Here is a 15,271-nt window from a genome sequence, read left to right on the forward strand (position 1 = left end):
CCAGAGATTTTTCTGGCCTGGGTTGCATGCAGATGTCAGGCAGTACTGTGAGTCGTGCCCCGAGTGCCAATTGTCAGCACCGGCGCCCCACTTTCGCAGTCCCCTGGTCGCTCTACCAATAATTGAGGTCCCTTTTGAACGGATTGGCATGGACCTGGTGGGGCCAGTGGTGAAGTCTGCCCGGGGTCACCAGCATATTCTGGTAATCCTGGACTACGCAACACGCTACCCTGAGGCCATCCCCTTGCGTAACACCTCCGCTAAGACTATCGCCAAGGAGTTGGTCCAGGTGTTTAGTCGAGTGGGGATCCCAAAGGAGATCTTAACCGATCAAGGCACCCCATTTATGTCCAGGGTCACCAAGGAACTGTGTAAAGTATATAAAATTTCCCATCTCCGCACCTCGGTCTACCACCCCCAAACGGATGGACTTGTGGAGCGATTTAATAAAACGCTGAAAAGTATGCTGAAAAAGGTGGTTGACAGAGATGGGAAAAATTGGGATTTTTTGCTACCATATCTCATGTTTGCCATACGCGAGGTTCCGCAGGGGTCCACAGGGTATTCCCCCTTTGAGCTCTTGTATGGTAGACATCCCAGGGGGCTGCTAGATGTCGCCAAAGAAACGTGGGAAGGAGAGGCCACCCCGTATCGAAGCGTCATAGAGCATGTCTCCTTGATGCAGGATCGAATCGCAGCTGTCTTGCCCCTGGTTCGTGAACATATGGAGCGAGCCCAGGAGGCCCAGAGGAGGGTCTATAATCGGGGTGCCAAGGTCCGTACTTTCAGCCCCGGGGACCGAGTGTTGGTACTGGTTCCCACGGTTGAAAGCAAGTTCCTGGCTAAGTGGCAGGGTCCCTTTGAGGTGGTTGAAAAAGTAGGAGAGGTCAACTACAAAGTCTACCAACCTGGGAAACGGAAGCCACAACAGATTTATCATGTAAATCTCTTAAAACCCTGGAAGGACAGAGAGACTTTATTGGCCACATCTCCGGCTGCAACAGTCCGGCGACCAGTGATCCCTGACGTCCCCATAACGGAATCCCTATCCCTGGTGCAACAAAGTGACGTTAGGGCGTTTTTGTACAAAAATAGAGACTTTTTCTCCCCCTTACCCGGACGAACCAACGTGATTCGGCATGACATAGTGACAGAACCTGGGGTTCGCGTAAATGTAAAGGCATATAGAATACCGGAGGCCAGGCGAGAGGCAGTCGCAAAGGAAATAAAAATGATGCTAGAATTGGACGTGATAGAAGAGTCCCACAGTGATTGGTCGAGCCCCATAGTGCTGGTCCCAAAACCCGATGGCACTGTTAGGTTTTGTAACGACTTTAGGAAACTCAACAGTGTCTCCAAGTTCGATGCCTACCCGATGCCTCGGGTCGACGAACTCGTGGACAGGTTGGGACAAGCCCGCTACATAACGACCCTAGACCTGACGAAAGGCTACTGGCAGATACCCCTAACTGAATCGGCCAAGGAGAAAACTGCCTTTTCCACTCCTGAAGGCTCGTTTCAGTATAAGCGGATGCCTTTTGGTCTGCATGGAGCTCCTGCATCATTCCAGCGAATGATGGATAAAACTTTGAGCCCACATCGCCCGTATGCAGCTGCTTACTTGGACGATGTGGTCATCCACAGCCCAGATTGGGAATCGCACCTGCTTCGGGTACAAGCAGTGGTAGATTCACTTAAGGAAGCAGGTCTCACGGCCAACCCAAAAAAGTGTGCCATAGGCCTGGAGGAAGCCAAATACCTTGGCTACGTTATTGGCCGGGGACTGGTCAAGCCCCAGACCAATAAGGTTGAGGCCATTCAAAAATGGCCCCAACCGATAAACAAAAAACAAGTTCGGGCCTTTATTGGCATTACGGGGTATTACCGGCGGTTTATACCCGACTTTGCCACCATTGCCGCCCCTCTGACCGACCTGACAAAGGGCAGGGGGTCGGCCATGGTTAAATGGAATCCTGAAGCCGAGGAGGCCTTCCAGAAGTTAAAGCGGGCCCTTTGTGTACTACCGGTGTTGGTAACCCCGGACTTCTCAAAGGAGTTTGTGGTACAGACGGACGCCTCTGAGGTGGGCCTAGAGGCTGTCCTATCCCAAACCAGAGACGGTGAGGAGCACCCAGTGGTATACCTGAGCCGAAAGCTGAACAAGCATGAAAAGAACTATGCCATTGTCGAGAAGGAATGTCTCGCTATTAAATGGGCCCTAGACTCGCTGAAATATTACTTACTGGGAAGGTCGTTTAAGCTCGTCACCGACCATGCACCCCTAAAGTGGATGTGTGACAACAGGGAAAAAAATAGCCGCGTGACAAGGTGGTTTCTGGCCTTACAGCCCTTTAAGTTTTCAGTAGAGCATAGGCCGGGCAAGCTCCAAAACAATGCAGATGCCCTCTCCCGCATGCATTGTATGCTGGGGACAGTTGCTCAGCCGCGGGGGCTAGAGCAGAGGGGGGGGATATGTGACGGTATGCGAGGCGAGGTGGTGGATGATAGGTATGTTTCACCTCGCATGCGCTCTGTTGTGAGGGACTGAACCGGAATCCGACCCGGGTTTTTTCCAGCCTCTAAGGCAGGCTTGGTTCCGGTCCAGAGATTGTGGTCCACTGGAGTTCACCTCCAGGTGGACTTTAAATAAACAGGAAGAGAGCACAACAGGTCTCTCATGTGCTGAGTCTCAGGATTGTAACCTGTGTGGCTGAAGGGAGAGCTATGTTTGGATGCAAGAGAAACTAAAGGTTTGCTTTACCATTTGTGTTGGCGGTGTCGGGGAGCAGCCCCACACCGTATAGTCAGGACATAACTGTATAGCTTAGCGCCGGACGGCAAGGATTTACTTTCTGTTTTGTTTGTTTTCTGCTGTGCAAACCTTTTGGGCTAAATAAACCTGGCAACCAGCCAGACTTTCAAAGAAACTGCCTGCATACGGACTGTCTGTTTTCAGAAAAGGTGATCCCCACCAGCTAATCTCCCACAATACTAAATGGTAAAACACTCGGTAACACTGACATGGAAAAGGACCTAGGAATTTTAGTGAACAGCAAACTACGCTGTAGAAACCAGTGTCAGGCAGCTGCTGCCAAGGCCAATAAGATAATGGGTTGCATCAAAAGGCGCATAGATGCCCGTGATGAGAACATAGTCCTACCACTTTACAAATCACTAGTCAGACCACACATGGAGTACTGTGTACAGTTCTGGGCTCCTGTGAACAAGGCAGACATAGCAGGGCTGGAGAGGGTTCCGAGGAGGGCAACTAAAGTAATAACTGGAATGGGGCAACTACAGTACCTTGAAAGATTATCAACATTAGGGTTATTTACTTTAGAAAAAAGATGACTGAGGGGAGATCTAATTAATATGTATAAATATATCAGGGGTCAGTACAGAGATCTCTCCCATCATCTATTTATCCCCAGGACTGTGACTGTGACGAAGGGACACCCTCTGCGTCTGGAGGAAAGAAGGTTTGTACACAAACATAGAAGAGGATTCTTTACGGTAAGAGCAGTGAGACTATGGAACTCTCTGCCTGAGGAGGTGGTGATGGTGAGTTCACTAAAAGAGTTTAAGAGGGGCTTGGATGAATTTCTGGAGTGTAATAATATTACAGGCTATAGTTACTAGAGAGGGGTCGTTGATACAGGGAGTTATTCTGATTGCCTGATTGGAGTCGGGAAGGAAGGGAAAATTGGCTTCTACCTCAGGCCCCTTTCACATGAGCGTGTCCGGATTAGGCCCGGATGCGTTGCGGCAAACCCGCGCGAGTAGGTACCCAATTGCAGTCAGTTTTGACTGCGATTGCGTTCCGTTGTTTAGTTTTTATCGCGCGGGTGCAATGTGTTTTGCACGCGCGTGATAAAAAAACTGAAAGTGGTACCCAGACCCGAACTTCTTCACAGAAGTTTAGGTTTGGGTTCAAGGTTGTGTAGATTGTATTATTTTCCCTTATAACATGGTTATAAGGGAAAATAATAGCATTCTGAATACAGAATGCATAGTACAATAGGGCTGGAGGGGTTAAAAATATATATATTTTAAATTAACTCACCTTAATCCACTTGTTCGCGCAGCAGGCATCTCTTCTGTCTTCTTCTTTAAGGAATAGGACCTTTGATGACGTCACAGCGTTCATCACATGGTCCATCACATGATCTTTAGCCATGGTGATGGATCATGTGACGGACCATGTGATGATCGCAGTGACGTCATCAAAGGTCCTTTTCCTGTGCACAGCAAATAAGAAGACAGGCTGCACGATCAAGTGGATTCAGGTGAGTTATATTATTATTATTATTTTTTTTAACCCCTCCAGCCCTATTGTACTATGCATTCTGTATTAACCTCTTCAGGACACATGACGTACTGGTACGGCATGTTGTCATGGTACTTAAGGACACATGACGTACCTGTACGTCATGTGTATTTCCGATCACCGCCGCCCTGCTGGCGGTGATCAGAATAAGGTGCCTGCTCAAATCATTGAGCAGGCACCTTGGCTCAATGCCCAGGGGGGTCCTGTGCCCCCCCCCCCCCCCATGTCGGCGATCGCCACAAACCGCAGGTTTATTCAGACCTGCGGTTTGCGGCTTTTACATGCGGCGGCGGTTGCGATTGGCGGTGCCATCAGGTCCCAGTGGGGCTGTAGAGGGGACCCGATGGCATGGAAGGCAGCGCGATGCCTAAGGAAGGCATCGCGCTGCCTTCCGGTGACGAGCCTGTGAGATCCAGCCCCCTGGATCTCACAGGCAGGAAGCTGTATGAGTAATACACACAGTATTACTCATACAGCCAATGCATTCCAATACAGAAGTATTGGAGTCCATTGTAAAGGATTAGACCCACAAAAGTTGAAGTCCCAAAGTGGGACAAAAAATAAAGTAAAAAATAAAGTTGAAAAAATTAAGTTTCCCCCCGCCAAAAATTCAAAGTTTCAAGTAAAAATAAACAAAAACTTCATTTTCCCCAAATAAAGTTAAAAAAAATAGGTAAAAAATAGGGCGAAAAAAAAGTTGACATATTAGGTATAGCTGCATCCGTATCGACCGGCTCTATAGACATATCACATGACCTAATCCCACATGACCTAACCCCACCGTAATAAATAAAAAATAAAAACTGTGCTAAATAAACCATTTTTTTGTCACCTTGCATCACAAAAAGTACAACAGCAAGCAATTAAAAAGGCGTATGCCCAAAATAACCGTCACCTCATCCCACAAAAAATTAGCCCCAACCTGAGACAATCGCCCAAAAAATAAAAAAAATATGGCTCAGAATATGGAGACACTAAAACATATTTTTTTTGTTTTAAAAAAGCTATTATTGTGTAAAGCTTACATAAAAAAAAAAGTATACATATTAGATATCGACGCATCCGTATCATCCGGCTCTATAAAAATATCACATGAACTAACCCCTCAGATGAACACCGTAAAAAATTAAAAAATAAAAATAAAAACTGTGCTAAATAAACAATTGTTTGTCACCTTACATCACAAAAAGTGTAATAGCAAGCGATCAAAAAGTCATATGCACCCCAAAATAGTGTCAATCAAACCGTCATCTCATCCCGCAAAAAATGAGACCCTACCTAAGATAATCGCCCAAAAACTGAAAAAACTATGGCTCTCAGACTATGGAGACACTAAAACATGATTTTTTTTTTTTTTAAATGATATTATTGTGTAAAACTTACATAAATAAAAAAAATGTATATATATTAGGTATCGCCGCGTCCGTATCGACCGGCTCTATAAAAATATCACATGAGCTAACCCCTCAGATACACACCGTAAAAAATAAAAACTGTGCTAAATAAACCATTTTTTGTCACCTTACATCACAAAAAGTGTAATAGCAAGAGATCAAAAAGTCACACGCGCCCCAAAATAGTACCAATCAAACCGTCATCTCATCCCGCAAAAAACATACCCTACCCAAGATAATCGCCTAAAAACTTAAAAAACTATGGCTCTCAGACTATGGAAACACTAAAACATGATTCTTTTTGCTTCAAAAATGAAATTATTGTGTAAAACTTACATAAATAAAAAAAAGTATACATATTGGGTATCGCCGCGTCCGTGACAACCTGGTATATAAAAATACCACATGATCTAACCTGTCAGGTGAATACCGTAAAAAAATCAAAATAAAAACGGTGTAAAAAAAGCCATTTTTTGTCACCTTACATCACAAAAAGTGTAATAGCAAGCGATCAAAAAGTCACACGCACCCCAAAATAGTGCCAATCAAACCGTCATATCATCCCGCAAAAATCATACCCTACCCAAGATAATCGCCTAAAAACTTAAAAAACTATGGCTCTCAGACTATGGAAACACTAAAACATGATTTTTTTTTGCTTCAAAAATGAAATCATTGTGTAAAACTTACATAAATAAAAAAAAGTATATATATTAGGTATCACCGAGTCTGTGACAACCTGGTCTATAAAAATACCACATGATCTAACCTGTCAGATGAATGTTGTAAATAACAAAAAATAAAAACCGTGCCAAAACAGCTATTTCTTGTTACCTCACAAAAAGTATAATATAAAGCAACCAAAAAGCATATGTACCCTAAACTAGTACCAACAAAACCACCCTATACCGTAGTTTCTAAAATGGGGTCACTTTTTGGAGTTTCTACTCTAGGGGTGCATCAGGGGGGCTTCAAATGGGACATGGTGTCAAAAAAACAGTCCAGCAAAATCTGCCTTCCAAAAACCGTATGGCATTTCTTTCCTTCTGTGCCCTGCCGTGTGCCCGTACAGCAGTTTATGACCACATATGGGGTGTTTCTGAAAACTACAGAATCAGGGCCATAAATATTAAGTTTTGTTTGGCTGTGAACCCTTGCTTTGTAACTGGAAAAAAAAATATTAAAATTGAAAATCTGCCAAAAAAGTGAAATTTTGAAATTGTATCTCTATTTTCCATTAATTCTTGTGGAACGCCTAAAGGGTTAACGACGTTTGTAAAATCAGTTTTGAATACCTTGAGGGGTGTAGTTTCTAGAATGGGAGGTTTTGGGTGGTTTCTATTATGTAAGCCTCACAAAGTGACTTCAGACCTGAACTGGTCCTTAAAAAGTTGGTTTTTGAAAATTTCTGAGAAATTTTTAAGATTTACTTCTAAACCTCTAAGCCTTGTAACGTCCCCCAAAAATAAAATGTCATTCCCAAAATGATCCTAACATGAAGTAGACATATGGGGAATGTAAAGTAATAACTATTTTTGTAGGTATTACTATGTATTATAGAAGTAGAGAAATTGAAACTTGGAAACTTGGAAATTTGCTAATTTTTCCAAATTTTTGGCAAAAAAATATTTTTTTTTACTTCATTTTACCAGTGTCATGAAGTACAATATGTAACGAAAAAACAATCTCAGAATGGCCTGGATAAGTCGAAGCGTTTTAAAGTTATCACCACTTAAAGAGGACCTTTCACCGATTATGACAATGTGAACTAAGTATACAGACATGTAGAGCGGCGCCCGGGGATCTCACTGCACTTACTATTATCCCCGGGCGCCGCTCCGTTCTCCTGTTATGCCCTCCGGTATCTTCGCTCAGTAAGTTATAGTAGGTGGAGATTTCAGTCACTAAGGCGGAGTCTGCCCTTGTTCTGCTGTAGCGCTGGCCAATCGCAGCGCAGAGCTCACAGCCTGGGAGATTATTTTCTCCCAGGCTGTGAGCTCTGCAATGCGATTGGCCAGCGCTACAGCAGAACAAGGGCAGACTCCGCCTACCATAATTTTGTGACCGAAGATACCGGAGGGCATAGCGGGAGAACGGAGCGGCGCCCGGGGATAATAATAAGTGCAGTGAGATCCCCGGGCGCCGCTCTCCTTGTCTGTATTCTTAGTTCACATTGTCATAATCGGTGAAAGGTCCTCTTTAAAGTGACACTGGTCAGATTTGCAAAAAATTGCCTGGTCCTTAAGGTGAAATAAGGTTGTGTCCTTAAGGATTTAAGACTGCTATTATTTTTCCTTATAACCATGTTATAAGGGAAAATAATAATGATCGGGTCCCCATCCCGATCGTCTCCTAGCAACCGTGCGTGAAAATCGCACCGCATCTGCACTTGCTTGCGGATGCTTGCGATTTTCACGCAGCCCCATTCACTTCTATGGGGCCTCCGTTGCGTGAAAAACGCAGAATATAGAGCATGCTGCGTGAAAATCACCGCTCGCATGCACAGCTCCATAGATATGAATGGGTCCGGATTCAGTGCAGGTGCAATGCGTTCATGTCACGCATTGCACCCGCGCGGAAAACTCGCTCGTGTGAAAGGGGCCTTACAGGGTTTTTTTTTTTGCCTTTCTCTGGATCAACTTGCAGGATAACAGGCCGAACAGATGGACAGATGTCTTTTTTCGGCCTTATAAACTATGTTACTATGTTATATACTATATAATAGTCTGATATAATGCTTCTCAGTTTGACAAATTAGATTATTATAAGAGATTGCACTGTGCATGTTACCACCTAAAAACCAAAGTCTAGATCTGCCAGTACCGACTTTGCTAGATGATCTAAAACATTTAAAAAAAAAAAAGTTATATTTGAACACCCTCTACCAAACCCTTACCACCAAAAATAGGGTGTAATTTATCATAAGGGGAAAATTTAGTCTGCTTTGGAGGACTTTATGCCACATTTATGAAATATCTGATGTTGTTTGATAAATTTGTCTTATCCTTAGAACTAATACTTTTGTCTAGAGAAGCTCCTCCAGTTTCCCTCCTTCTGGAGTGAGATTAGCACTCTTTTGTTTTAAAAGTCTAATGATACACACATGCAAGCAAGTGAGTGCAAAAAGTCGCAAAAGCCCTATATTTGTGACTTTTTGATACCAGAATTCTGGAGTGAAGGTATAATAAAATCAGGGCCACAGTGTTACCATTATTATTTGGGGAAAGACTTTCGGTCCATAGAGGAGCTTCAGTGTTTTCCTTGACTTTACCCTTTGATTCAACAGAAGTGGTCAGTTTATGATCAGGAACAAACCCTGGGATAGCTAGAAAAGGACAAACACAGAAAAAGAGATTTTTAGTAAAAAATGAGCACTTAAAAATTTCTGTTTTCCATAAATTTTCTGGTATTACAAAATACCATATACTATTTTGGTGAATATGAAACATTTCCCTTAGCCCACCTGCTTCTGAATCTACAGAGGTGACCCCAGTGGTCTCTGCCTCTAAGAAATAGTACGTACAGCATACGAGTCATTAAACTGTCTTTCCTCCTTCCTCTCCATTCTCCTCGGCTTGGGCATCATCTGACCCTCTTGAGGCTCTTATTCACAGTTTTGTGAACCCCAGTACAAGGTCACTATATTCCAAGTTTAACTTGATGTAACACAACTGTTTAAGAGTATTAAACCAATGAATGTGAGCTGCAACCACTATACTGTACCACTTATAGAGGACCTGTCAGCAGTGCTGAAATGCCTGTTTCAGTAAATAATTGTATTCCACATTGAATAGCTATCCTGGAGCATCTTATGACTGTGTGTTGTGTCCTCCCTCAATTATTCCTGCAAGACGTTTTAAAATTATGAATTGTTACCAATTTTGGGGTGTGTCCCTGCACAGTCTGCCATTGCCAGCACTGATTGAACAGTGTCAGATGGTGCAGGGATATCCTCTCCACTGATAACACCAACCAGGCAAATCATTCATAACTAGTAGGAATAACAGGAACAGAAACAATACAGTTGAGTCAGTAGAATACTCCAGAATAGCCATGTAATGTGGAATACAACTGACAGGTCATTTTAAACCCTTTAAGGACGCTTCCAAGTTTGTTACTTTAAGACAGAGAGGTTTTTGTTATTGCATTTTAATCTAGCCTTTTTCCTGTTGACATAGCCATACAAGGGTTTTTTGCAGGGTGGGTTGTATTTTAAATGACACAATTTTGGGGTATATACAATGTGTTGTGCAACTTTTATTAATTCTTTTGGGGGCATGGAAGAAAAAACACACCATTTCACCATTTGCTTTTGCTTTTTGTTTTTACGGTTTTGACTGTATTTTATAAGTGGCAGGATAACTTTATTCTGTGGGTCGTTATGATTACAACAATGCCAAAATTATATCGTTCCTAAATAAATATTTTCCTATTTTTGCACAACAAAAACGATAGGGGAGATTTATTAAACTGGTGTAAAGTAGAACTTGCTTAGTTGCCCATACCAACCAATCAGATTCCACCTTTCATTTTCCAAAGGAGCACCGAAAAATAAAAGGTGGAATCTGATTGGTTGATATGGGCAACTAAGCCAATTCTACTTTACACCAAATCTCCCCCAATATTTCTGTGTCGTACTGAAAGACCTATAACATTTTTTTTTCCATTTTTCCATCAATAAAGCTGTGTAAGGGCTTGTTTTCATTGGGGCCATTTCAGGGTAAATACGACTTTTTGATCATTTTTAATCAATTTTGGCATTGTGTTTAATATTTTTTTTCACCAGGTGTGATAAATATTGTGATCGATGCATTCTATGGACCACTACAGACGCAGTACTACCAATAATGATTTTTCAAAACTTTTTATATGTGAAAATGCGATTTTTTATTATTTTTCTAAAAAGTTTTTTTTCCTTTTTATGACTGGGTAGGGGACTGTCACATGCGATGCTCTGATCGCTTATATAATAATATATTGTAATAGAACTGACCAACAGCCAATAGGGCCTCATAGGCTTCTGTACCTGGAAGCCCTGAAGGGCACCGTCAGCCTATAAGGCCTAGTAGGCTTCTGTACCTGGAAGCCCTGGAGGCCACAGTCACACCCATTGGAAGTATCTACAAATGCCTTAGAAAAAAAAATATGTGATGCTCTCCTGAGGTACCTGAGGTCTTGTCACCAGTAGGTTTTGCTTCTGGTGTTTCATTTCCAGTTATCACTGTTGGGAATTCTGCACAAAGAAAATGATATTCGGTCAGTGGTGCCCTCATACTTATGTATTTCAGATTCCTCCCCCCCCCCCCCCCCCCCTGTTATCTCTCAAATTCATATTCCCCAACTATGAAGACCGATTAAAGACTGTATAAAGTTTTTTTAGCGGTGTTATTCCATGAAAAGTATTACTATGCAATGAATAGGGCATTTCATAGTAATACTTTAAAAAAAGTATTACTGTTGTAAGGGATCGCTCTCTCACAGGGAGTCGCAATCACAGACTTTTCTGACAACGGGGTTCCAGATCCAAGTCCAAATGGTGCTTTATTCTGACACTTCAGCACCATCAGAAACATAAACCAAAATAAACACCTGCCCGTCTGGGCTCTAGCTAATACAGAGGTCTTCTCCCTGGCTCACCTCAAAAAATGCAGTTTACACACAGGGTCTCCGGCTCCAACCCTCTCTGTAGGGTCACTTTTTCTCCCCAGTCCTACACAGAGGGTTGTCTTATCTCTCCTTGATTATAGCCCAGCTGACCTCCTCAGCTAAAGGGAATACCTGTAGTGGACTAGGGGTCCAGACTGAGAGACTCCCACTACCAACCTGTCTCCCAGTCCAAAGAAATCCAGCCCATACAACTTTAAACAAAACAATCTCCAGCAAGCTGTGCCTTGCTGAAGCAGCACTATTTCTGGATTTTAGTTATCTCACCCATCTAAACTGAACCACCGGGTGAAATACACACCACCACCATACCTCTACCGCGCACTTCATCACACTGTATGTACATGCATAAAATTATTTTTCTGTTTTTGTGTACATTTTCCTTTCAGATAGCGCTTCCTGCTGTTTATCCTTCTGGTGAATTAATATGGTCATTAGTTTCCCTGCTCCCTTTCCCTCCCTGATGTTGTGATATCACAGTGAAGGAGGCGAAGCGACTCACATACCTTTCATTCATTCGTTCATTCATTCATGCATTCATTCACCGATACTCATAAATTCATAGAAATACATGGTCGAGCCACATTATCATGAGCACCAGTTAATATCCACAGTAACCGCCGTGTGCAGCATGGAGAACAGCTAGGTGGGCTGGCAGTGACTTAATAAGGTCTTGGTAGGTTGTCACAGGTATGTGGAGCCATGTGGGCTGCAAGGTATCCCACAACTGCTGGAGGGTGAGTGGGATAGGATTAGTGTTGAGTGAATTGAAGTTCACGAAGTGGACTTCGATCCGAATTTCAGGAAAAATTCGATTAGCCACAAAGCCGAATTTCCTCGTGCTTCATGGTAATGAATCGATAGCGGTATAAATAAAAAAAAATCATACTTACCCCAACCATCTTGCTTGGAGATCCCGTGTGAAATCTCATGCACGGTGGATCTTCAAGCAAGATGGCTAAGGGAACCTTTTTGTGATCAAATGGATGAGGTAAGTAAAACATATTTATTTTCCTAAAATTGCAAACACTATAATGCATTAATGTGTATCTCTTTTGAGTGGCTCAATGACTGGAGGGTGGCGCAATTGCCGTTCCCTGTCATTGCACCCGCTATTTACAAAGAAATGTAATAATTCATCAGTAAGCAAATTTTTGGGGAAATTCAGCGAAGCAGCCGAATCGAATTTTAGAGAACTTTGCTCATCTCTAGATAGGATCCATGGAGCGAACACCATGATCGAGGTGGTCCGACAGATGCGCGGTTGGATTCAACTCTGGGGAATTAGGGAGCCAGTGTAGTAGTTAAAAGTCTTGGTCATGCTCTTCCAACCAATGTTGGACATTTCTACCTGTGTGACAGGTTGTATTGTCTTGCTGGAAGATCCCATCTGCCACAGGGAAGACAATCAGTATTTATGGATGTACATGTATGGGTGCAAGGATGGATTCATACCCAAATCGGCTGAGAATGCATGATGAATTGGCCCAGCGCATGCCACAAAACATTCTGCAGATCATAATGCTGCCACTACCACGTTGTGTTCTTCCAGTAATAGCTGTTTGTTAGGTGTTTGTTCTCTGATGTTTCTCGCCTGACATGCCAATGTTCATCCGTTTGATGAAACAGAAAATGAGACTCATCGGAGAAGGCAACCCTTTGTCAATCAGTGGAGGTCCAATTCCGATACTGACACGAAAATGGAAGCCTTTTCAGCCAGTGCAACTTCATTACCATTCGTCTGCTTCAGAGGCCTATATGCAGTAAAATACTGTTGTGCCCCCTGGTACATTTTGGTGGTGAGCACACCTTTGCAGCCAACATTCACCTCTCACATCAATGGCACATTGTGCTCTGCAGTTTCCATATTGCTTATTCACAATGGTGCCATTTGTCCGCTCACCATACACTTTCACCACAGCATCATGTGAACAGTTCACAAACTGCACTGTTTCAGAAATACCTCCACCCTTGGCCTAAAAGCCAATAATCACCCATTTTACAACTCTGATAAATCGCCCCTTTTATCCATGACAGCAACGGGGGATATGTGTGCAGACAGTCTATCACACACCTTAGATAACCCACTAAGCCACCTCACAACATGTGACTTCTTCCATGAGCTACGAGCTGCCAACGTTGAAAGTAGGAAATGGTCATAATAATGTGACTCGTGTATCTCTGAAGATATATGTAAGGGACTATTTTCTTTGCAGGGGAGGAAGGGGTTAATTGCAATGCATCCTGGGAGATGCAGCTGCTATCCATCCTACAGATTTGTGAGTAAAAAAAAAAAAAAAGAGCTTTAAATGTGTGGGCTAACCCCTTTAACTCCAGTGCATCTAACATAATAAAATGAAATGATTTTGCAACTAGTTTCTATCAAAAATATCCTTATATTATGGGTATACAACTCCTATGCAAAGCTATGTGTTTCCATGGTTACAGACTACAAACAAACCCTGAGCAGTCTGATCAAACAGCGTTATTTCCCGTTCTCTTATTGTCCACCAATAATAGAAGAATAAAACTGGACCTACAGAATACAATGGACCTAACACAAGAGGAAGAAGAATCCACAATTGTTTCTTTTAGGCTAGATTTACACGACCCTATGTGTTTTGCGGTCCGCAAATTGTGAATCCGCAAAAAAATAAAAAAAACGGATGACATCCGTATGGCATCCGTTTTTTTGCGGATCCATTGTAACAATGCCTATCCTTCTCCGCAAAACGGTGAATGTAGCCTTAAACTGTTTCAGAAGACTCCATGTCTTCATGCTGGACACAAAATATGACGGGCAGGAACGTGACGATTTTATTGTGCTATATGCTTTTTGTCTACCGACTCTTGTGAGTAGAATAAAACCTTTTAAACCAACTTGCATAACGGTGCTTCACTATTCTGCCAACCTTCTTAAACCCTGTAGAGGAGGAGGTCTGTGGAAGATCGGATCCTTTGGGTGAAGAGGAGAGGGGTCGGTGCCCTGTGCTATCCACTGTTGACCGGGGAACATAGTCTCAAAGCAGCGCGGTTCCAAAACTTTCATTGACAAAATATGACATGTTTCATCAAAAATCAGTTACTATAATACAAACCGGATTCCAAAAAAGTTGGGACACTATACAAATTGTGAATAAAAACTGAATGCAATAATGTGGAGGTGCCAACTTCTAATATTTTATTCAGAATAGAACATAAATCACGGAACAAAAGTTTAAACTGAGAAAATGTACCATTTTAAGGGAAAAATATTTGAATCAGAATTTCATGGTGTCAACAAATCCCCAAAAAGTTGGGACAAGGCCATTTTCACCACTGTGTGGCATCTCCCCTTCTTCTTACAACACTCAACAGACGTCTGGTGACCGAGGAGACCAGTTTCTCAAGTTTAGAAATAGGAATGCTCTCCCATTCTTGTCTAATACAGGCCTCTAACTGTTCAATCGTCTTGGGCCTTCTTTGTTTCACCTTCCTCTTTATGATGCGCCAAATGTTCTGGACTGCAGACTGGCCATTTCAGTACCCGGATCCTTCTCCTACGCAGCCATGATGTTGTGATTGATGCAGAATGTGGTCTGGCATTATCTTGTTGAAAAATGCAGGGTATTCCCTGAAAGAGATGACGTCTGGATGGGAGCATATGTTGTTCTAGAACCTGAATATATTTTTCTGCATTGATGGTGCCTTTCCAGACATGCAAGCTGCCCATGCAAGCTGCCCATGCCACACGCACTCATGCAACCCCATACCATCAGAGATGCAGGCTTCTGAACTGAGCGTTGATAACAACTTGGGTTGTCCTTGTCCTCTTTGGTCCGGATGACATGGTGTCCCAGATTTCCAAAAAGAACTTCGAATCGTGACAGAACACTCTTCCAATTTT

The 15,271-nt window shown here is 42.8% G+C and overlaps 1 protein-coding gene across 3 annotated transcripts in view; it reads right to left on the bottom strand.

Annotated features, from left to right (window-relative positions):
• LOC121007039 (T-cell immunoglobulin and mucin domain-containing protein 4-like) overlaps positions 1-15,271 on the bottom strand; it is a 54,506-nt gene that overhangs the window by 18,216 nt on the left and 21,019 nt on the right. The window contains exons 4-5 of one of the 3 annotated variants that reach the window (XM_040439187.1): positions 10,889-10,954; positions 8,930-9,046 (exon numbers count right to left, since the gene is read on the bottom strand). The exons of 1 other annotated variant lie outside the window; for it this stretch is intronic. In XM_040439187.1, coding sequence (XP_040295121.1) covers positions 8,930-9,046; positions 10,889-10,954 — 183 coding nt within the window. The remainder of the gene's footprint in view (positions 1-8,929; positions 9,047-10,888; positions 10,955-15,271) is intronic. One more of the 3 variants, XM_040439188.1, reaches the window with a different exon arrangement.

This window comes from Bufo bufo, chromosome 1, assembly GCF_905171765.1.
Source record: "Bufo bufo chromosome 1, aBufBuf1.1, whole genome shotgun sequence".
Taxonomy (NCBI): Eukaryota; Metazoa; Chordata; class Amphibia; order Anura; family Bufonidae; genus Bufo; species Bufo bufo.